This window comes from Perissodus microlepis, chromosome 1 (genome assembly GCF_051167445.1).
Source record: "Perissodus microlepis isolate ML-2025 ecotype Zambia chromosome 1, ASM5116744v1, whole genome shotgun sequence".
Taxonomy (NCBI): domain Eukaryota; kingdom Metazoa; phylum Chordata; class Actinopteri; order Cichliformes; family Cichlidae; genus Perissodus; species Perissodus microlepis.
The window spans coordinates 6,845,812-6,869,965 of record NC_140461.1 but is presented as its reverse complement, the minus strand read 5'-3'; the positions used below and the strand labels follow the sequence as shown (position 1 = coordinate 6,869,965).

Here is a 24,154-nt window from a genome sequence, read left to right as displayed (position 1 = left end):
CAGCTTCTGTAGTCCAGTGTAGAGCTCCATATCGACGTCTCTCAGAGTCTGCAATCCTGTCCAGTTCTCTATATGTCTGTAAACAGTGAGAAAGAGAATTGTAAATGAGAGATTCCGGTTCATCCTAGAAGAAAAGAAAAACAAACCAGGACACATGACAGAAGAAAACTCTTTTTTTTATAGTCCCAAGTTGAAAATTAACAAGCTGTGTATTGTCAAAAGTTTTCTGAATCCATATTCATTTAAACTGCAATTATTGGAACAGTTCTGACAGAGCGCTCTCTGCTGCCCTCTGATAGATTTAATTGCCAGGAGGCAGCTTCTGAACCTTAATCTCTGTGAGGGGAAGTGTGAGGGGGGACACAGCAAATAAACACAGCAGATGACTTTACTTCTGCTAATACTATCACAGTCTCAGGGGATGTCTATGTGGTGGGATAAAAGGAGAAGCTGGTGGCTTTAAATTAGCTTCAGGAAAAAAAAACTGCATTTATAAATGATTTGTTTGTTAGGGTTTCAATTGAGCTGGGGGAAATGAGGAGATGAAGGAGAGGACATGGCAAAGGTTTTATTGCTTTGTGTCAGAGTAAAGAAAATAAGATTGGAAGCTCATGGGAACTTTGGTTAATGTCACAGATTTGAAATTTGACATTTAAGCTAAAGAAGTGGTGAAAATATGACAACTGGCTTGCCCTACGTCCATATACAGTTCAAACACATGGAGTTGTGTTAAAAAACACAAATCCATTAACATTGAAGCACAACACAATCATGCAGTCTAAACCCAAGAGTTGTGTGATCACATAGCAGCTTGTATTTTATGACAACAGCAGGAAAATAACATTCCTGCAATTGTTTTTTGGCAAAACCTGAGCTTCAGTGTATCTTGTGGGTCTTGTGCATCTGGTGTACAATTATGAAGCAGCATCTAAGACATTCTGTTTATTTGAGCCCTGTGCTCCGGGGTGCACCACCTGATTTTTGTGGCGGGGAGGATACAGATTTGCCAAATGCAACCAGCACTGCTGGTACCCTGCTGTGCATGACTTTATTGATGGCTAACTGGGTTGCCAGCTTTTTTTTTTTTTTTGGCTGCCAGATGGGAGCAGTAGGCAATGAGATCACGAGTGACACTGTTGTGTGATATTTTTACAGTAAATGAGCGTTTATATTACAGACAGAATATGTATAATTCTGATGTTAATACAGAATGAGGCAAGGAATATCAAAGAGGAGATAGGAAATTTCAGATATTAATGCAAACTGGTTAAATGGATAAGTTCACTCTGTCATATCTACATGTTGTCACACTAGGCTCCTGCTGTTCTGATCCACATTGTACAGCCAGAAAAAAACATATACTTGACACATGGTTAGGTCTAATTCACTCCGTAATGTGGTAATAATAAGATGGTACTTAAATTGTCCAATAACCACTAATAAAATGAAATAATAATAACTTCTAAACTGTAGCAGTTTAGCATTAATCATGAGACACAGCTGTGGTAATCATCCATCACTGGAAGAGCAACTGTAAAATTGTAAAAAAAAAATTATTTTTTACTCAAACTTGCATAATAACATTTTCAGTTATCAGAATTTGTTCTTACACAACTGGGTTCTATGGAATTAATATTGAATTAATATACATTTTCTATAGTCCAATCCCTCAATGGGAGTGATCATTGATCAATCTATCCGCTTCTCTTTGATATCCTACTAGCAATAATAGCTAGCAGGCTATATAAACTAACACAAACATGGATACATTTTTTTACAAACTCATCAAATGCTGTCTTTCATTCTCCTCTTTTATCCACACAGATAATTATGTTATACTGATCAGATAAATACTAAAAAGTCATTGGAGCTCCTCAGTGAATGTGCCGGAATTACTGAAGGAAGAAGAGAACAATGGTTAATATCCACATAATTGCAGGGCTAATTAATTATTCTTTTCCAGCATCTGGCCAGAACATGTGTCTACAGCTGGTTTTCAATCTGTCTTGAAAGCATAAATTCATTACATTTAAAACAATGTAAACGGGAAACCAAACAGCACTATATAAAGAAAGGAGAAAACATTAATAGTCTGACAGCAATAGAGTGCAGTAGAGGGTGCTAACAGACACAGTCGGTATTGATGTGTTATGTAGGCTTACTGATATTATACACCGTCACTTATTCATAGATACTATCATGTAGACATTCATAATATAGCTGTCGAGGCACTAAAAGCTGACCACTGAGTGTAAATGTGACAGCACTGCTGAAAACGTGTGGCAGCTGTAAGTGCTTCACGCCGGCAGAGTCACGCTGTTGATGTTCAGATTAGCGCTGAACTGGGGGCAGCTGATTCTAAAGGCAGAGAGCTGACTCATTAATGTGACCTGCAAGCAGCAGAGATGGATTCCCCTCGCAAGGCTTTGCATGGTCGCAGTACTGCTGTGTTACCCCAGAGACAGGAACAGAGAGCAGGTTTGGAGGGAGGTAAGTACAAATAATGTGCTCTCGTGTGATATTTGGTGGGGGTCTTCCAAAAAATATTCAGTGCAAGTATTTTTTTTTAACTAAATGATATTATAGCGTGATCTGGACATCTTATAAAGACGCTGATGTGACGTTAGGAATGTTAAGCATTTGATCATCCGTAATTTCCATAAATGTCGATTGGGGTTGGGGTCAGGTTAATTGCCACTGGTTGAATTGCTACTTCTCCTTGGTCAGGGTGCAGTCACTTCAATGCAGTTGTCAAACATGGATTTTTCAGGGTGGTTTTCCATTTGTACTGTAAAATGCTGGCATCTATTATCTTATTCCAAGTGTTTCCTGTTGTTTCCCCTTGACACCCCATTAGTCTGGCAGGTTTTTCTTAAGAAATGTTATGTCTCTGATGATGAAGTTGCTTTTCTTTGCCTCAGTGAACAAAGCCTGATGAATTCAGGTTATCAGAGAAAAGCTTCAGGCCAGCAATAATTTGACAGTAATCAATCTGAATAATTTTACAAAAGCTTAACTTCTGAAACTTTCAATTAGTTCCGATGCCACGTTCACTATCCCAGTGGTCTCAGAAACGTTTGGGCGCATCCATATTTATAACAAAACAATGACTGTAAGTGGATTACATTGACGAGCAAGTCTCTGATCATCCAATACACCTGAATGTTATCTGAATGCTGCTTCAGTGGAAAAATGTACCTTTCGGACTTATTATGTTGAGTGTCACAAATTGGCTAAAAATCAGCTGGATAAGTGTTAGTCTTTGTAGTTTTTAAAACATTTATGCATCATTAAACTTCTCTATAATTCCAAGATTAACATTAAACTAGTTGGATTTATGATGTGAGTTAAGGATCTAACCGTATATAAAAGTAACCAGCAAACAAACAGTTTATTGCAGCCAATGTTTCGTATTAACAGATAGACACATTCAGTGAAGTGTTCACTGTTCATTGAAATAAACACTGATTTTAGAAAGACAAAGAAAATATAAGAAACTTCTGTAATAAATTAAGCCATTTGGCAACTGCAGTTGTGTTATTGAAAACCACTAGTCTTGCTTATTGTGTACCTTACTGATTAGTGAATTAGCTTTAATAAAGATGAATGTAAGATTGCAAAATGCTCAAGCAAAGCTTAAGATTATAATTATTCTACACAAAAGCAAACCAGCTGATTTGTTTAGTCTAATTTGAAAAAGTTTGGCACTTAAAGAAAATTTGTATGTAAGTTGGTTCTGGAATTCAGCATTACATTGATTAAATGCACAGTAGCCTGCATCACAGGCACATGGTTTCAGCAGTATTATATTGTAAAGCATTGATGTAATATTTCTGTATAGGGGAAAAAAGTGCAATTTAAGTAACATCAAATGTTTTTATTTGCAGTTGGGCTCTATGGTTCCCATATAATTTTGCACTATTCACATTCACATGGCTGTCGACAAACAGCACAGAGGATACAGGTAACACCTCCCTGTGGACCTGAGCACGGTGTCTGCTCAGAACCCCTGATTGTCCACGCCGTGCTGAATATGCAAGTGTATTAGGCTGCTGTGAAACTATGGTATGAATAACAAAGATGCTTTGACGACACGGGAGCATGCAATCTCTGTTCTGTTATTCATAGATGCTCCGATTATGGTCAAAGGAAATGGTGCAAAAGTAAAACCAGCATAATTCAAAAAGTAATGGAGATACTAGTGTTTTACATTTCAGACATTCAAGTAGACTCTCTGATCCTGACTTAGAATGACACAGAGTGCAATGATTGCCACTTTGTCAAAATGAATATTATAAAGAAGAAAGGAGATTTGAGCAAAAGGCCTGTCTCTTATTTCTGTTTCTTCCCTTTTTATCAGTCCTTAAATTATTTGTTCTCTGCACAATGTTTTATCCTGTTTTGTTAAAAGGCTCTCTATATAAACTTGAGGTGACATGACCTGAATAACAACTGCTGAGTACAAAGGAAATGAGCTGGATACTATCAGAACAAACAGCAGAGGCAGACGCTACCAGCTTGCTCTCTAACATACAAGCCTCTAAAATTACAGCCACCTTCCATCTGCTTTAGAAAATGGCCTCCAACAAAGTACAATCTGAACTGGGTGGCAGGGCTGTTTGGTGCTTGAGGAGAACACCCTGGAACCAAACAGTAACAGATTCGATCTCAGCAACAGCCATCTGTTGTGTTGAAGTGGCCCTGGGCTGCGCACTGAACCCCTACCTGCTATCTTGTCCTGGGCTTCTGTGAATATGAGCACCAGAAAAAAAATATCAAGAAAAATTTTTCTCAATAGGTTAAACACAAGAATTTCACTGAAAGGGGAAGAAAACAATGCTAACATTGAAATAATTAGACATCATCTGCTTTTATTTAGCTGTTGCTACTAATGTATGGAAGTTTATTAATGACGAAACAATTTAGAACTTATTTGAGTTGTAATTACCTTGACTTCTAAGGAACTGTTTTTTTAATTGCATAACAAATTGTGTAAGATAACTGTGAGGAATAATTTTGAGCAATGAGCAGCATGTGCTTCGTTTCTAGTTTTGGCTCTTTGTAGGTGCACACCCACTGCATGCAGAACTCCAGTTTCTTGGAACTGATATTGGAGGAAAATGATTGTTGCCTTCTGCTGAATGCCAGACTGTGGTTTTCATCTTCGTAAGCAGTTTCTCAAATCTTTCGTTTTGTATATTTGATCCAGATCGAGACAAAATACATTTTATATTGCTACATCATATCTCTGTATATACAGACTAAATTGTAAATTGACATGACGCAGGGTGACACGAGGAGGATAGAGGTCTGTTTAAACTTTCTGTGTGTTCTTTTATGCTCTCTTCTAGCACAAACACCTCACAAAAATGATGAATGATAACTGATGATCATCATTAGTAACATAACGTAACTGTAGACTACAAACTGACCAGCTGGTGGTGTGGTGTCTTGTAGAGTAATGTTCTTGGAAAATTACCATGGAACGAATGCATCTTTTTAATGTAATTAATAAAGTCCCCTCAAACTATCTCTATCTGACTAACACATGTATTACCACATTTACAATATTTTGGGGGAACAGTGTGAAATACAAGCAAGTGACAGTTTAAAAGAAATAACCAAAGACACTAAATAAAGGCAGATGTTTTCAATCAAAATTCAACATATTTAAAAAAAAAAACAAAGACAAATTAAATTGTTTTGTCGTCGCAATACTTGATTAATAGTTTCTGGTTTGTGAGAGAGAGTGTGAAATGGAAACAATCTCACCATCTGGCAGTCTGTCTCATACCCACATTTTGTTTCTGACTAGTAGCGGGGGGTAGCAATGTTGCTGTTTTTAATCATGGTCTGCAGTATGTATAATGTTAAGCAAGCCCAGTAATTGAGATTTAGTCTCAGTGGATGATGAGAGACAGAAAGACACACACCAAGGAAAGACAAGTCTCTCACTCAAGCATTATCAATCGGAAAAAAAATAAAATAGTGGACCGAAGCAAAGTAGGTCTTTATTCCATTTAAAAACTTACGTAAAAACAGTAGACTGAAAAGGATTCGATGGCTACCTAACTGTTGTAGATTTAATAACAGGGCAAAAATGGGCCATTCTTGGTTCACAGTTATCAGGAGATTTAATCACAGAGATGAACTACAGTTAAATCTGCATTCAGATCCAGGGGAAAGACATCAATAAATATGGTTTGTAATATACAATGCACATTTGCAGGCAATGCACAAGCATTAGTACAGCATCTAAAGTTAAAAAAGAAGCAACCATTCCTCAGGTGGCTCAGAATTCCACTGCAAGACAATGATGTGCAAAAAGAGAAATTTTAGTAGGGTTGCGGCCCATAAAACCCCTCAAAAGAAACCACAGGTAATGATGTACAGAGATGCGTCATACTCGGATGAGTCATCTGTCACTACATTCTTGACAAGTAGGTGAGTGCATGGATTGCCTACACAAAAGGATCGCTGTTGATTTTTCCTTTAATTTGTCATCCGTCTGTGTGTGTCAGTCAGTCTTTGTGAGTCAATAAGATGAGACAAAGGTCATTAGCTCCTGGGCTGTGCTATGTCACGCCTGTCACACCAATATGTGTGTTGTGAAGTGTTTGACCGCAATATCATTTTGATGCTACACTATGACTCGAGCACACCTGAGATGTGTGGTAATGAAAAAACAAGATGCATGAGGTTCCCTGTGGCACAAACACCAAATGGCTCCTGTTCCTTGGTAATCTCCTCTGATTCTGCCTATTGTTTCCAATACTGCTGTCTGTCTGTGATTTACAACTTCGTCGGGATGATCTACAATGCTCGTGCCACAGCCTTAATGGGAAAACGTTTAATAAAATAGAATGTCTCTGGTGTGTTCCTCTGGTATTGATCTACATTCAGCCTCCCTCTCTGTTTTCATAGAGGCAAAGAGGCACTCTTCTGCAGCCCAAACACTTCAGCGAGGTGATGCAGTGGTGAAGTAGCACTCCTCTAGATTAAAGCACTCGCCTAACATCAATCAGATAACATTTTTTTTTTATGTTTATGTTTATTTATTATTTTTTTATGCCTGACTCATAACTGTTGCTGCATTGTAAAGGCAAGAGACACATGAAAAGGATGCGGAGGAAGTAGTGGTGATGAAAAAACAGAAGAAAGAAGCTATTTCCCTCAACATTTGCTGCAAGTGGAGGGGGGGGGCGCTAGGAACAAGTCATTCTCCAAACCAATCATGAGGGACATTTGGCATTCAAGGCTTGTAAATGGGAATCAAGTATTACAATCTCTCCAGTTTCGCTCGCTGAGACAAACCCACGCCTGTTAACTCTATGCAAATGCAATCACATGCACAGGCAGACAGATGCACCGGCTTCCCTCCTAATGTATGAGCCTATGAAATTGCATCCACCTTCCATCTGTTGGTCGGAGTCTGAATTATAAAATGGCCTCCAACAACAATATTAATCGGCAAAGCCAACTGGAGCATACAGTGTACTTTTTCCACCTTTGTTTCTCCAGAGAGCATTGTTGTTTCATGTTCACAGAGTCAGTTCTAGGGTCAGTGAAGATCAGTGAAAAAGCTCTGGGGGTGTTTGCTAATTGAAAAATACTAAAATACACCAAAGTGCTCTTATAAAATGATGATTTTTATAAGAACTAAAGAAATTTAATTATCAAAACCCTTTCAGCGTGCTTTTTATGCCAATACAATTTATTACACTCCAGACTGACCCCTAAATGATGTCACCTATAGGTTCTGAAGCCTCGAGTCTGGTTTTAGGGTTGTAGCCGTGTGGTTTTCTGGCGCCAGAGTGAACATATTTGGATGTAAATAGGGAAGCTTGGGTTCTAAAATAAAAGCTTGATTGGTTATTATATGGCCCAAAACATTAATATTTAATAAAATTTCTTACTGACGATCTAATGTGGACATTGTTATCTTTAGTCAGAATCAAAAGCACATAAATAATGTTTGTTGTCAGTTTACAGTGAATGAAAAACTATCCACCAAAAGCAATATCTTAAAAGGCACACCAGCAGGTATCTGTCATCCAGCACTATTTGTTCTTTCTGGGATCAGGATTAACCAGACTGCAGTTTGGACTCACACCGGGCAGGGAAACAACTTCAGCAATACAGTATTAGCATCACCAGAGAGAAAGAGTCTACATAGTCTACATAGAATAAAAGCACAAAAAACTTTCAGTCACCTGCGATACTATGGTGAAATGAAAAATGGAGTAAATACTTGAGGATTTCACAACTTCACAAGCTTTAAATAAACTTGGCTACTTTAAGCCATGATTACATTCTCATTTTTAACACCCGACAGGCAGCACGGAAAATCAAGGTCGCTACCAGTTCAGTTAAAGGACTTCTGTCCTTTTATTATGAGAACAAATAATATAAAAGTCTAGTGAATGTACAGTTCTTGAGCTGAAAATCTATGGGAATTTTATAAGAGCAAAGATTAAATTGATGAAAACTTTCAGTAGAAAATCTTTTTTAAACCCTTGGAAGTTTTGTAACACCCGAGTACTCAACATATGCAGCTGTTATCTTTGACATACCCATCAATCATTCCACCTGAAACACACAGTCAGACTTTTATACTGACACTTGTGAGTAACCAAAATCAGTTGTTACCAGAGCCTTGTGATACATGAGCTAAAAGCAGCAACAAATGTCTGCATAATAAGGCAGGGAGGATCTCAAAGGTGTTATTTATTGAGCTTTTAACCATGACACCGTTCGTGTAAACTGAACATTCATGTGGAGTTTGACTTTTGCATGTTGCTTAGTTTGGTATATGCACCAATCTACCTGTTAAATAAAAAACGCTAGGTGGTTAGTGCTAGGGAATAATTACAGATTGGTTTGAAATGCACAACCTGATGTTCCCCCACTCATTTCATCTCTGTGGTAGTCATACGAAATGAAATGAGCATTCATGCACAGGGAGCCATCCATTAATAAATGTTATTCCATTCATCATTTTCTTCTGCTCATCCAAGTGAGGGTTGTGGGGGTTCTGGAGCTTATCCCAGCTGTCATAGAATGAGAAGCGGGGTACGCACTGGACAGGTCACCAATCTATCACAAGGCTAACACAGACAGACAGATGACAAGTCATGCTTGCATTCGCACCTATGGTTAATTAAGAATTGCCACTTAACCTAACCCTATGTATGTCTTTGGACTGTGGGGGGAAAACCCAGAGAGGCATGGGGAAACTATGAAAAGACCTCAGTGGACCCAAACCCAAGACATTCTTGTTGTGAAGCAACACTGTTATCCACTAAACCATCACATTAATTATTAACGTTAAAATATTTGTAAAATAAATGTTAAAATTGAAACAAAAATGTTTCAGTGTGCACATGACAGACTGAAACGTCATAAAAACAAGGGCTCTGGTACTTTTCCCCACCACAGTTTTTACTGGAAAAAATATAAAAACGCTCGCAAATTGTGACAATTTGTCTCAATTACATTAACTGCAGAGAGTGTGAGCTCGAGAATATGATACCGATATAAAAGTGACAGGCAAAATTTACCAAATTACAGTTATATTAAAAATGATTCCCCCTGCATAGAAACGATGGATTCAGCACTAAAGATAAAGCCCGATTTTCCCAGAAACTGCATCTGAAAATCCATTGGACAAGACAACTGGAGGGAGAGAGTGATTGAGAGGGGTCTCACAAAGGACTTTGGTTCAATAAAAAGTAAAACGAAACACACTGAAAAAAAAAACAAAAAAAAAACAAGGATGAAATTTCCATTGATTGTTATCAGTGGTTTCCCGGGGAGTGCTCCTCAGGGGAAAGGATCGGCCTGAACTATGGTCCGATCAGCCAAACAGTTGCCTCTACTAAGTGCTCGTCTCCATGGACCTGCCGATTATTTAGGCTACAAAACTTCAGTGCTTTTTAAAAAGGACACTAACAATGGTTTGATGCTGCATATCGATCATAGTAATCGGGCCTAGACAGTCTCCTTTACCTCTCCCACTGCATACTGTGTGTGTGTTTGAGTTTGTGTGCATCTATGTATATGTGCACAGTCTTCAAATTAAAACTTCTATCATTTAGAGTTAATCGTTTTGCAGTCTTGGGATCACCATATAAGTCCTAAGATATATGTTCTCTCTTACTCTTAATCTATTTTTGTCTGATACTCATTTTTGTAAGGCCCTTTGTAACCACTGACTATGCAAAGTGTTACACAAATAAATATTTCTTGAATCAGACAGAAAATTAAAGAAATAATATTTTTAGACTATTAATCTCTCTGATCGTTAATTCAATATGCTAAGCCATATGGATATACCCCAAATCACAGTTACAATGTTTGACTGTTCTATTTGTTTAAGGGTTTTTGCATATTACAAGAACAACTCCAGCCTTGGGCTTTTGTTGCAGCCTATTATACATTAGGAACTTATTGAGAGATTCATTCATCCAAAGTATAGTACCTCGACTCTTATGTAAAAACAATGATTTGTGAAACCATGGTCATTAGTAATTTGCTTTGGAGACTGAATTATTTCCACTTAGTTTCTAAAAGTACACCTCTATGTTGAGTGAAAATAACTGTTTACCATTCTGTTGCTTTTTCTCTGGGTGAGGGCTGTGCTGTTCTGATGCCATGCCAGGGCCATCAGCTCAGAGTATTTTAACATTGCTAATATTCCCAGCCAGGATGCTGTCCCAAGGCTGCCCCCAGACTGTTCCGTGTCACCAGTTTGCCCATCCGGCCCTGGGTGGAAGCTACCTAAGCCTCTGAGTGTCACTGCTCGCTACAGTCTCAGCCAATCTGCAGCAGAGATTTGGCAGGGCTAAACGTCGTGGGAGCATTGGTCCGTGCTCTGAGAGGTATCAACGCTTCGCACATGACTAAGCTCAAGCATTTCTGCCCAAAATGAAAATGACTATAATTAGCATGCCATTTTGCCAAGTGTCATCAGGCTATGATCCTCTCCGGATTCAGCTCCATACTGGAGTTACTCAGCAGTAGCTCAGAAGGCAATGGATCTGCACATCAACGAATGTCACATTCAACACTGTATACCTCCATCTGTGCGGGTTAATAAGCAGAGTACATTAACACTGTCAAGTCACAGTTATTGCACCATTAAATTCCTTCAATCTAAAACACAGACCATTTTCAAAGTGCAGCAGTGCCCTTTCAGTGCACCATTCAAATAATCCTAAAATCATTTAGAGAAGTCAGACTGCTTTGTTTTCATAGCAATAAGCACAGACTTTTGGGTCACTTAGCAGCAGCAGAACAAAGTGCAAACAAAACACTGACAATTTAACACTTTTTAAAGAGGAGCACTAGTAGAAACCGGGACTCCAGTCCGGTCAAGGCAAACAAAAATGAATTTAATTTCTTCATTTTCATAGACACGAATTGTTCATTTCTAATTTTTTTGTTAGAAACAACAAATAAAATAGAATAGAATAGAATAGAATAGAATAGAATAGAATAGAATAGCACTTTATGTTCATTGTACATGTACAAGAAAATTGTGGGTGCGCCACACCAATTGTGCCGGAATAAAATATAAATACTAGAAAGCAGGAATAATAAATAAATAGCATACAGGAGAAATATATACAATCAAGAGGCATATACACAAAAATAAAAAGGCACACATTAGAGAACAAGTTGCAAAGTTCTTAGAAGTAGTGCAAAGAAAAGACTTGATCTTTGAAACCAGTGTAGAGAATGAGACTCCTCAGAGGGATTCATCAAAACGTGAAAATGTGAAAAACTGACAGCCGTTTAACCCAAACTATGATCTTTATCTAGATGTATCTCAGCTATTTTACAGCCAGACTGGGTAGTTTCATTTCTCAAATGTAATTAAGTAGTTTTTTGATGCATAAACTGAATCATATTCATCTGAATGAAAAAAATGAGAAATTACTGTCCAGCAACATGAACAAGTATTCCAAAAACTACAGAAAAAATGTGTTGCAGTATCCTATTTGAGGCACCCAGCTAAAAAATTTCCATTTACCCCCCATTAAGTTCTGTTTGGTGTTTCCAAAAGCTCATATCAAATCTCACTCATAACCGTTAAACTCTGCCTTTTTGCAGTTTAGCCACCCAGTACTGCAGGTTTTATTTCCAACAATAAAAGTGGTGAGAATGGTGAGAATTAATCAAAACATTGTTAAGGAAAAGGAGTGTTTTTTGGCACAACTTTAATAAAGCTACCTCTAAGGTGCTTTGAGGAGAGGAAAAAGTCTTAAAAGGTCAAAGTGCTAGCAGCTCATGTGGTACTTGGAAATGTCTACAACATTTTGGCTATATCAACATGTTTCAGCTTGGGCCTTCATTTCAGTGGTCCTAAAAGTCACAGTGAATCACAACATTAAAGGTAAATGGAGAAAAAGATAATAACAGCTAAAAAAATGGTATCATGCTCTCTAACCCTGAAGGGAACTGCAGTGTTGGATGGTAATTTGATTCATGCTCGTCACAATCAAGGCCCATTTTCTAAAAGCCATTCTCAATATAAAAACATTGATCTTTAAGTTAACAGCTTTTCCAGGTAAAAGAATACAAAATAATTCCTGCTGTTATTCAGTTTTCCTTCAGTAGAAATCTAATTTCAGAACTGATTGAGGAAATTCCACAGCAGAGTTTCTGAAACACTTGAGTCAAAATAAAATAATGTGATCGATTACAGAGACCGTCTGTTACCGGTGTGAACAAGGAGAATAATAGATGAGAAAAATCCAAAGCGCTTTTTTTTTTCTTTTTAAGGATTGCATGTGTTAGACAGGAAAGGGAAGCTTGAAAGAATGCTGCGCATAAATAAATCAACAAAACATTAAAAGAGAAGAGAGCATTTAAAATTTAAATAGAGACAGGAAATCTCTTTAAACCTACAAAATCAATCACACTGGCTCTAATCACAGGTATGTTCTACACAGTTCTAGCCTACTGTGTATATAAAACTAGATCGTGGAGGCCAATCTTTCCGTTCATGACCACAGCACAACCTTTGCATGATACATAAGACTTGCTGTTGTCAGCAGATATAGTTCAGCGTTTCTCAGCACCCCAATGTCCTGCTGATTATGATAATGTTTAATCAAATAAGTGATTGTATAGTGCTGGATTTTATCCAGAAAGCCCATACTGCATGCAAATGTGGCAGACCTTTAGCAGAGAGACATGCAGTTTGCTTAAAGAACATCCCATCTGGATGCACAGGCATAATTATAGGAAGGAGATTTATTAGGTTGTATTTAAAATTGCCATCTGCAGACTTAGATAAAATCTTAAATAGTCTGACTGTGGGAGACTAATATATAATATAATACACAAGTTCCTATGGAATAATTGCACACAAGAAAAGCAGGTAAAGGCGGGATAAAAAAGGACAGAATATATGTAATTAGAAATAAAGGATACAGTACAGAATATATCAAAATAGGACAGATTATAATTTAGAAAAAATACAAAAGAGCAGGGCAGGATTTAATGGAATAGGATGCAAAACAATAGGATATAGGATAATGGAATACATGCAAATAGGAATAAAACAAAGGACAGGACACCAGGTAAGATAGGGCTAGGCTACACTAGGCTACACTAGGCTAGTAGGATAAAATGAAAAAAGAGGCCATACATGTTTACGAGTTTGGATTATAAAGACAAGATAAAATATGAAAAGCTATGCCATGATGAGAAATAATACGGATAGTAAAAAAGGTAGGTAAGTACAAAATATATGCAAAATGATAACAGATAGGACCTAGTACATATGGAAAAGCACAGTAGGATAGGACACAGAATGGACGAGAAAATAGTAATGTAGATAAGATGTAGGACATAAGCTGATAGGAGAGATGTAAGAATACAAGACAAAATAAGATAGATAAAAGGTAAGAAAAACATACTTTATTCATTATCAGTATGTTGGTTAAAGTAAAATATAGATCATGATATAGGAAACATGCACAGAAAGGGGAGGACAAAATACTGTGTGGGATACGACATGATGTCGTAGAAAAGTATATGATCCCATAAAAGATAAGACTATAACATAGGATTTGATACAGAGTAGATGATATTGTTAAGATAAAAAATGTTGCAGGCTAGATAATAATATAGAATAAGAAATTTGATAGAATTTAAAGACAGAATAAGATAATGAGATCTAATCCCGATGATTAAGGACTGATATTGATAAGACCCTGGTAACTACCAATTATCTATTCTACTTATAGGTCAGTTTCTTTATTGATTCTCTTATTGATTCCCGATCAATTTTCTGTTTGAAAAAGCAAGACTACTACGATTTTTAGCATTGATGAAAAAGTTTAATTATCTCTGGCGCTGAAAACGATCCTGAAAAAAGGCTTGGATGTGACTCACATGTGCTAAAGCTCCGGTGCCTTGAGTTTGACACGATTGTTTTGTTGTAAAATGAGCTGGAGAAACTGGAAATCCAAGTAAAAGGGAAGAATAGGGAGATTAAGATTCCGACTCAAAGATGGGATAGGAAAGTATACTGGATACAGAACAGATTAAAGACTATAGACCAGGTTAGTACAAAATGAAGGACTTAATAAGCTTTTAAAAAGATAAGGAAGGAAAAGATACAGATAGAGGAGTAAGAACTGGGATCAAAAAAGACAGGGCAGGGCAAGATTTCAATGTCATAAAGATAAAATAAACAGACGTGATCCTGCCACTGTAACATAAAGCTAAACATTTTAAATCCCACCCTGTAGATTTCTGCCCTCTACAACTGTCTCCTCTTTATAATTCACCTACTTATCTGCACTCCATCTTCATGTTAACAAGACACCCTGTCCTACTTTCGACAACCTTTCTGATGAAGTGGCTTTGAAAAACAATTCTCCTGGTTATCTTATCTTCGATGTCAAACCCATTCATTACTACAATATGGAGACGAAAGCAAAGGAAGGCAAAGGAAAGACGCAACATTACAGGGAAGGAAAATTTAGAGGTGGAGAGAAAGTGAGTGCAGACATATTGTGTGCTGAGCTGCATTTAAGGGGCTTTGATTATAGATTATGATGCCATCTGTTCAGAATGCTGGTCACACTGTACATGATAGGCAGCATATTTGATATCAGCTGTGTGCACCTCCTGTTGCTGCTCCTGTTCACCTCAGGCAACAATGAATACAAACACCTCTCTGAAGGCCATTGGTCCACTGTGGGATAACTCTAGCCCTGGCATAGAGTTGATGGTGCTGGGCTTACAGCATGAGGAGTGGATTAAATGTTCTGCACACGTCCTTCATGGAGCCAGACTCTTCCAATTTCAGGATATGATAAATCTGCAGCTGAGGGGCATCTCTCCTGGAGAATTCAATTAGGTAAGAAAGGAGAAGAGGATCACAGCGATATTAGAGAGCTGAGTGGAGAGCTCCTCAGCCCTCCCAGTAATGAACCGCTCCGTTTCTCCACCGTGACTAGATTGATTTGACTAGCTGAGCTCAGAGTTCATCCTCGTCTTAAAGCAATTCAGAAAAAAAGGCTTGGTGTCATTGTGGAGGGGAGAGGTTTGAAATTTAGAAATGGACTGAAATATGAGTAAAGCTTGTCGATGGAGGACTGAAGTCTCTGCTTACTCCAGACACCTGCCAACATGTTGAGATAACTTTTGAGGGAACTTTATGATCCTCTCCAATTCGAGCTAGACTTGAAAAAGCCTGCTCTGCAATGACTTGACATCACAATTATTAGTTTAAAGTAGCCTGAATGATCTGTCTCTGATTCCTGTCTATGCAAATAAAATGCATCTATGAATATTTCATATTAACGGCTACTAAATAAATATCTGCCTTAAGTCACAGCCCTGAAATGTTTCCCTTTTGTGATGACCCATCTCTGTATCCTGGTTTCATCTATACATTCGGCTCATGTCTACATTCTCCATCGAAAGTTGAGATCAGTTTGCAGTTGTGAAAGTGAGTCTCAAGGATGTACCTAATTGTGTGGTTATAAATAGGATAATTAGCTTAAATAGGATCTGATAAGAATCTCTATAACGACATTACGTGACAAAGGTGCGACCATTGTGATAATTATGAAACAGAGAAATTAACTGGGTTAAATGTGTCTGTCTTTCACTCTTGTGATATCCATTCGCTTCTACACAGCATAGTATGTCATTCATAAGCAATATCTAATACCTAGATTTGCAGACTTTTTTGCATTGTTCACAAAGAAATCACAGTCGGATTGCAGAGAAAATCAAATTCCCAAATGGATTCAAGCCATTACCATTATCTGTTACTTAAAGCTTTGCTGCACAGCTAAAATTAAAGTATTCTTCAACATTCTACAACTTTATCCATTAGTTCTTAAATGCAAAAGCCCCATTTTGGTAAATTCTGGGCATTTAGGGACTTGAAAGCTATGAACAGAGTCTCACCTGCATTATCCAGGCAGTCCCCATCAGCTGGGGAAAAAAAAACTATAATTTGAGTTGAGACACACTTCACTGCACTCCATCACAGCCTCTCTCTAGCTTCCAGTTTATAGTTTACAGTAAGAATATCCTTTCACTTCTCTGTTCATTTTCCTTTCTTTATCTTGCAGTTCTTTTATCTTTAGTCGGTGACCACCTATTGCTGATGTTGTTCTGTTCGTGATTGGCTGTTACATTTGTGATTTGAAAAATAATCCTTCTTTAATTGTTCAATGCATAAAGAATGAAATAGCAGCTATATGCATAAAGTGCCAATTAGAACTGTGGCTAGGGTTAATGTTAAAATAGGAGATAAGGGTAATGCATTCCAGCAAAATCATACCCTATCCCCACCCCCAAACCACCACCACCACACACACACACACACACACACACACACACACACACACACACACACACACACACACACACACACACCCCTCTTTCTAGAAGGAAACTTGAGCACAAAAAAATAAATAATTGGACCAACTTTTGCATGCCTTATGGGTGGTAGTAAGTCTGACAACATTACCACATACTTCCAGCAACAGCGCTGACATAGAACAATCTAGCAGTAAACTCAAAGCTATCATTAAATGCAAATTTCAGCATTTTGACTGAGACTGCCAAGAAGTTTAACACACAATAGAAATGACTTCTGCTCATTTTATCCCTTACTTACTAAACAGCAAATGTTTAGTAAGTAAGAGAAGAGTATATACCTCTTATGATCAAGGCACTGAAGTGCTACAAGAATTTGCCAGAATTGTCGAAAAGTGGTTGGAATCTGAATATTTATAAGAGGAATTTTACGCCCACTGCAGGTGCAATCGATCTCCCAAAGAGCCCTACACCCATAAATAGTGAACAATAAAGGTAATATATGTTTCTGCATTATAGATACTAGTCTGCTCAACCCACGTGTGTCGAGGAGTTTCTTCACATCTCATGAGTCTATATTTTCAGCACTACAGCAGTGGTATTTTCTACAACTACAACGTCTTACTGAAAGACTGGCAGTATTGTGATAGCTATTTAAGCAGAATGATGTGCATACATACAACATGAGCACTGACAAACCGCAAGTTGCCAAAACTGTATGATCCATTGCATTAAATGCAAATTTCAGTGTAGAAACTCTGTAAACTCTCACTTTCCATCTACACAATGCAAGTCATGTAATTTTCTTCAACATAATCATGGTGTTTATATTAATTATATTGTAAGTACGAATCCTTCAAATCTCTCAGTCTGTGCATTCACATTACTGCTGTCAAGAGTCAGTCCTTGCGGAGTTTTCAGAAGTGTACTTGCTATGCCAGTCTACTACTGTTGTCATGGTGAAACATGTTGGTGTCAGCTCTTGCTTTTGATACTTTTCCCTTTTGCTAAGAAGTGACATGATCAACCCAACATGTGAGCTTCAGGGAGATTTTTTTTAAACACATCAAACTCGAAGGTTTTTGTGCACTTTTCAGTTTTTTCAGAAACCTGAAAAAATAATTAACCAAAAACTGAGCTTTTACTCTTTTCTTACCCTTTTCCTCTGAAACTGATCTTCACTCATGTTAGTGCATTGTGCATAAAATCCCACATCAGTCATCAGCATCATAATCAGTTACTGCTTTGTTTATTAATTTTTTCTTAAAAAAAAAAACATAAGAGGGTAGAGCGATAGAAGATGAAATGGTGATAGAAGAAAGAAGTCTGAAGGGTTAATTTTATGCCAGGTTCTGACTGCAAAATAACATGACCTGAATGGTATATGGTGTCAGCACTGAAAATGGGCATCAGGTACAATAATTGCTTTACCAGTTCAGCATCCTAAGCTGCAAAGGATGACGTCATCACATTTAAAAAAAATAAATAAAAAATGTACTTGTGCCTAAGGCATGCCTTAGCCCTCTTGAATTATAGGTGTTACTGGTGAGAAATACACACCAATGGACAGCACATACAAAAAGTAGGAGCATAGCACAGGACATACATCATTGAAACACACATAATTGTGTTTTTTCACATTTATCGACAGAAAGCTTCATCTTTTCCAGTTGTTGTAGCAATCTCTCCCCACAAGCTCTTACCATATATAAAAATTGGATGATAGCAATGCCTGTAGAGATGGAGCTGCACACACATTGTGCCGTCAGGGCATCTATTTTGTATATTTGACTCTCAGCCCATGCCAAGTTATAAGATTTCAAACGTATACAACTTGCTGAAAAGACACCAAAGCACACTGCACACAAGTAATAATTATAAAATGTTTAGATTTTTGCAGTATTTCATACTTCTCTTGTCCTAAATGACAACTTACACAACGCCTGATTGACAGAGTGCTTCCCTGCACTGGTCAAATGAAAGACTCTGCTGGTTTGCCCCATTGATGGACCCACAATTTTCTGTGACAAGTGTTGAAATCTGTGGACCCAGCTACAATGCTGTCCAAAGGAGTGTTAACAGCCATTCTTTCTTGTCTCCAATTGTTTAACTCCTGTAGACTCTTTTTGGTGACGTCACATTGTAAAAGAAGCCAAACTGTGACTGGGTGTCTCTTCAGTCAACTCAAGTTTTTGACAACTCTATACTGTGACATATTGAGAAAAATATGCTGTCTAAAACTACATTAGAGAATTACATTATATTGAATTAGGCACAAAGTACAAGGAATGAAAGTCATAGTAATTCTGAGAAATGACTGGACTATAATCACAATAATACAACAAAGATTTCAGCATAAACACAGCATATGGGTGTATATCAACTGAAGTGCATAAAATTGGAAACCAATTTGAAAATGGCACAAGACCATATAACATAGTGTTAGAAGCCACAGGGGCAAACAGAGTTGTTTCCTGCAAATACCAGGAATCAAGCCTGAGGGAAATCAAAGCAAAAGGTTAAGTTGAATCATGTGTATGACACTTCTCCACCTGAGTCCTTCTGCTAATTAGAGCTCCAGATAGATTAGCATTTCCATGTTGACGAAGGACTGTGATGGGAGGACTTCACACCTGCAGCAAAGAAACGACGCTCACAGCTGGAATTAGACTGAGCTATGGTGATATTTAGCCAGGTGTCAAAATAACAACCCTGTTTCTACACATAGCAACTGGTTAACAGGGCCCAGAATGAGGGAAGGTGTCCTGTTTTAGTGAATAAAAGGACAAGGAAGTGTAGGAAGAGAGGCAGCACAGTGCAATCATCACCTAAACTTAAAAAAAAGATCAACGATTTTTTTGTATTCAAAGGTTTGGGTTATTTAAAGTTTCACCTTAAAAAGAGATTATCAAGATTAGAGGTCCATCCAGATTTGATCAGACCAATTCTTTTTTCCCCAAAAAGTAGTCTGTTTCAGTATGGCCAATTCATATAACATATGTTTACATTAAACAATTGACAAGCTGCTCCGTAATCACTAAATGTTCCTGCAATAGGTCCTATACTACCATAAAAGTTCATACAGACCACTAATACTATAAAACTGCCATCAATATGAACATATTCAATTACAGATTTTTGTGTCTTTTTTATTATTGATTTTGAACAGTTAAAGTTGCATGCACAGCAGACTGAAAGATCAACAATACAATTTCCACCAGCCTTCGAAGCAGTTTGGCAGTCCAACAATGGAACAAATTATTAAGTAATGTACTTTTAAATTAATTGCAGGCTTGTAGCAAAAAAGAAAGAAAAAATGCTGAAATTATTGTCATACTCTATAATTGACTGGTGGCAGTAGAGCCATGAGTTAATTAGCTTAGTGAAAAAAAGAGTGGAATCAAGGGGAAATGTGTACATCTAAAAGAAACTGTCTATTATTACAGGTGTGAGAGTGGTTTTAGTCCACAAAGCAAAGATCCATTTCTTCAACAACAGGAAGGTGTTTCGTTTATATTCATGTCATGTATATTGCTATAATGCTGGGTATTCATTTTAAACATTGATGATGTTTCAAATTATGAGGTCGCCATATGCACATGTATTTTGTGAGCTCAGCTCAAGATGCTCCGCCTTTCCACAGATTAAATCTCGTCTTTGCAAGGGAGCAGACAATCAGAAGAAGGTTTGCTTAAAGAAAAGAGGAAGGGAGCTAGTTTCATGTCTTGTTTCATTAAGTGTTAGAACTGGGGGGCTGCACAATCTCAATTCCTATTTTGAACTGTGAATCATGCTTCTAAAAAATTGTAAAAAATAAAAATAATGGATAATTTTTTTCAATTTAAATTTAAACCAAAATGCTTGTTTTTTAATCAGAACTTTTAAAAACATTTTTGGTGTGCAACAATAATATATCAAATCTCTCAGAACTGCCCCAGTAATCCTTAGCACTTATCATTGAGGCTGGCACATGCACAGGCTCCGTCTTAATATCTCAAACTGAACTACAAAATAGATGTGCTTGACACTGTTGATGTTTGACTGAGGAATTCCATCATTATCACCCAATACACAATGAATATAAAAAGCTACACCTATACAATTTCAACTCTCTGGGTGAATCAATAAACATCACTTTTTCAGCTTTAGTGAAATCTGAGCACAAAGGGAAGTCTTAGAAGTTTCTTGTTAACTTTCTCCCAAATTTGTCTTCTTGTTTTCTGACTGAGATGTGAAGTGTGATAACATCTAGTCCTCACATACTACAAATCTCTCACAAGTCTACAATGTCAGCCAATTACCTCTAGAAGAAGAGATGGAACTAAGGGGAGACGAGGCTCAAGGTTGTTGAATATTTGATTTGTTTGCTATTTTCCTTCCTGCTTCCTTTTAAGACAAAATCTCTCTCTCACACACACACACACACACACACACACACACACACACACACGCGTACACATACTGTTTTACAAAAATACACACTTAGTATTTTATCAAAATGAGGGTTCGTGAGCCCAATTCTAATCTGTCCACCCAGACAAGGTAACTTAAGGACTCGTTTCATCAGTCTACCTCCATACATGAAGCCTTGGCAGTCTCCTGTCACCTCTGTGTGCTTGTTTTACAACTGGTACTGAACATGCCATGAGTGATACAAATGCATGTATTACTGAACAGGGGACAATGTGTCAGGGGAGCCCCAATTCAGAGTCTATGAATGTTAAACTTCTAGGTGTAAAGCCACAAAACAAACAAGCAAACAAAAAAAAAAAAAAACAAGATACGTGAGGTGACTGCAAATAAGACTCAAAACACCCACAAAAAATGTAGAATTATCATAGAAATACACAAAAAACTCACACATTACTACAAAACAACTGAAAAAATAGATCATAATAACAAAGAAAAAGCAAAGTGACTCCAAATAAGATGCAATACCATTTCAGAAAGTTGACAGAAAAACTGAAAAACAAAATGAACTCCAAATGACAAGGAAGTCACGCAGTCTGGTCTTCTGGCTCAAAAGCCTTTTTTAATATATATTTCAGTCCACCTATATATTATACTGTATTAAAAGTAGAAAAAAATATGTAAGAAAATAAAACAATGCACAGAAACAGAAATCTGCACAATGCTGACAATCGGTTTCTCTGTGGAGCCGAGACAATCTCTCCAGCAACAATAAACACATTAGTGATGCTAGACAGGTGATGACTTCGTTGGGGGAAAAAAAAAGAGCAGCTACAGTTCACAATGTCAAACACAGACAGCTGCAGACGCAAGGTACTTCTCTGGAGTGATGTGCCGTCCAGTTCCTCCATCAACGTCTCATCAAAGAAAAGACACGAGTTTTACACATGGAGGCTAGCTTTTTGTCAAAGTCCTAAATTAATCCAATTCCCACAGGTGCCACTGCTGCTGGTAATGTATGCATTCTCGGCTGTTGTTGTTGTTGTTTAGCCCCGTTGACTCCACTGACATTGATTTGTATAATGTGGAGCCCAGCATTTTTCATTAATTATACACCAGACCCTGTGTTTCATGAAGTGCATAAAATACAAGATGATGAAATTTGTTGAAATCTCTTGTGTCCTGATTATTATGGCTGCGTGAGGTCAATATTTGTTAAATGTTTGTCTGTTACTGACTTAGCAATGCACAATTCTGCGCTGCACTATAATCAATGACAACTGTTTGGAAAAAAATACACGCTAATAAATCTTAAATACACTTGATAATAGCTCATTTTGCACCACATTAAGTTCATGCTTCATCTGGCATAAATGGCATCTAGTAAATAACATAATAAGTGGATTTGCACTTACAAGGTTGTTTGTTAATTCAGATATCCCATGTCCCAGATTATTAATCACGTGCAAGACAATTTTCAGCAGACATCCTTATGCAGAAGTCTCTGCTTTCACATTCTTCTTCATCTCTAAAGAAATTCTGAGTCATAGCAGCAGCAAAAATATGTCCATTCAGCTCCTTCAACAAGGCAATGCTCTCCCTCCCAATTCATTTCATAATTTTGGTATGCAACTGAATAACTGTAATCCGTATTACTAAGCAAATAACAAAGGGCAAATTTGAGAGATGCAGTTTCCTGAATAAATCCCCTATCATTCTTTTTGCTTTCCATTTTAGTAACATTTCATCGTGTTAAAATAAAAAACAAACATAAACAAAAATAAACAAAATAAAAGAACCTTAAATTATCTTTTTACAGTGCAATTTAAAAAAAAAATCAACATAACATAACATTTGATGACTATTACAAGTGAAATAGCAGGCTAACTTAGCTTAGCATAATTCAGAGTCTGACTTTTATCTATCTATATATAATATATTAATTTGGTAGGATTAACAGTAAAGAAACTTGTTTTCTTTCTTGCAGAGAATTACAGATACCATTCTGACATATTTGATAGAGATGAAGGTGCAAGTAGCTACCTAGCTTAGTTATGCATACAAGCTAGCTTGGCTCCACTTGAATTTAACAAAATCCACAAACTTCTATTAATTTGTAGAGTTTTTGTCACACTGGCGTATGTGTGGGACAGGAACCACTGAAGGAGCTGAATATCAAAAATAACAGCTATGGGTTTTTATGCTTCAAAAAGAGAGCATATTGGAGAAGGGAGATAAATATGAGAGAGGAAATGTGATTCAGCACTAAGAGAGGGTGATGTCAGGAGCTTCTTAAAACGATGAGTTTTTTAAGTCCAAGAGAGAAGATGGAGAGTGACTGTGATATTCTGATTGGAGTAACAAGGTCATTACAGCAACAGGGAGCCAGGAGGAGGAAGAGCTGAGTCTCAGTGGGCCATTTACTTTTAATGTGTTCTCATCAGCCTCCACACAAAGCACTGTCAGGGGTCTTTAAAAAAACCCCTCTTGGTACTCAACTCCTGGGTGGCTACCGAGCCTTCAGCTCACTGAGAATAACTGGTGAGCATGGCAGAATGGTGTGCCAGGTCCATAATAGTTTGATATAGTGCAATACCGATACTCTACAGAACAGAGCAAATACAGATATCAGACCATCTTAGGCGATCGATAAAAAGAAGCCGCTGTGGTGCATGCTTCTGCTCTGTGGGAAATATGAGGGAACATCTGTGCTGCTGTGTTTTATTATGTCCTTACCGCCAATGACGTCGGTAGTCAAAGCTAAACAGCCGAGATTGCAGCGCCAATAATTCATTATGAGTGTTTACCAACCAAACATTAGCACACATATTGCCTCCAACACATCTCACTGTTTTGTGCAGAGAGAAAACTGATGGACAGATGCGGG

The 24,154-nt window shown here is 37.5% G+C and overlaps 1 protein-coding gene across 3 annotated transcripts in view; it reads right to left on the bottom strand.

Annotated features, from left to right (window-relative positions):
• Nucleotides 1-24,154, bottom strand: part of ntrk3b (neurotrophic tyrosine kinase, receptor, type 3b) — a 214,734-nt gene that overhangs the window by 177,849 nt on the left and 12,731 nt on the right. For all 3 annotated transcript variants that reach the window (XM_084928310.1, XM_084928319.1, XM_084928303.1), the window contains exon 2: nucleotides 2-76. In XM_084928310.1, the coding sequence (XP_084784436.1) occupies nucleotides 2-76 (75 nt within the window). The remainder of the gene's footprint in view (nucleotide 1; nucleotides 77-24,154) is intronic.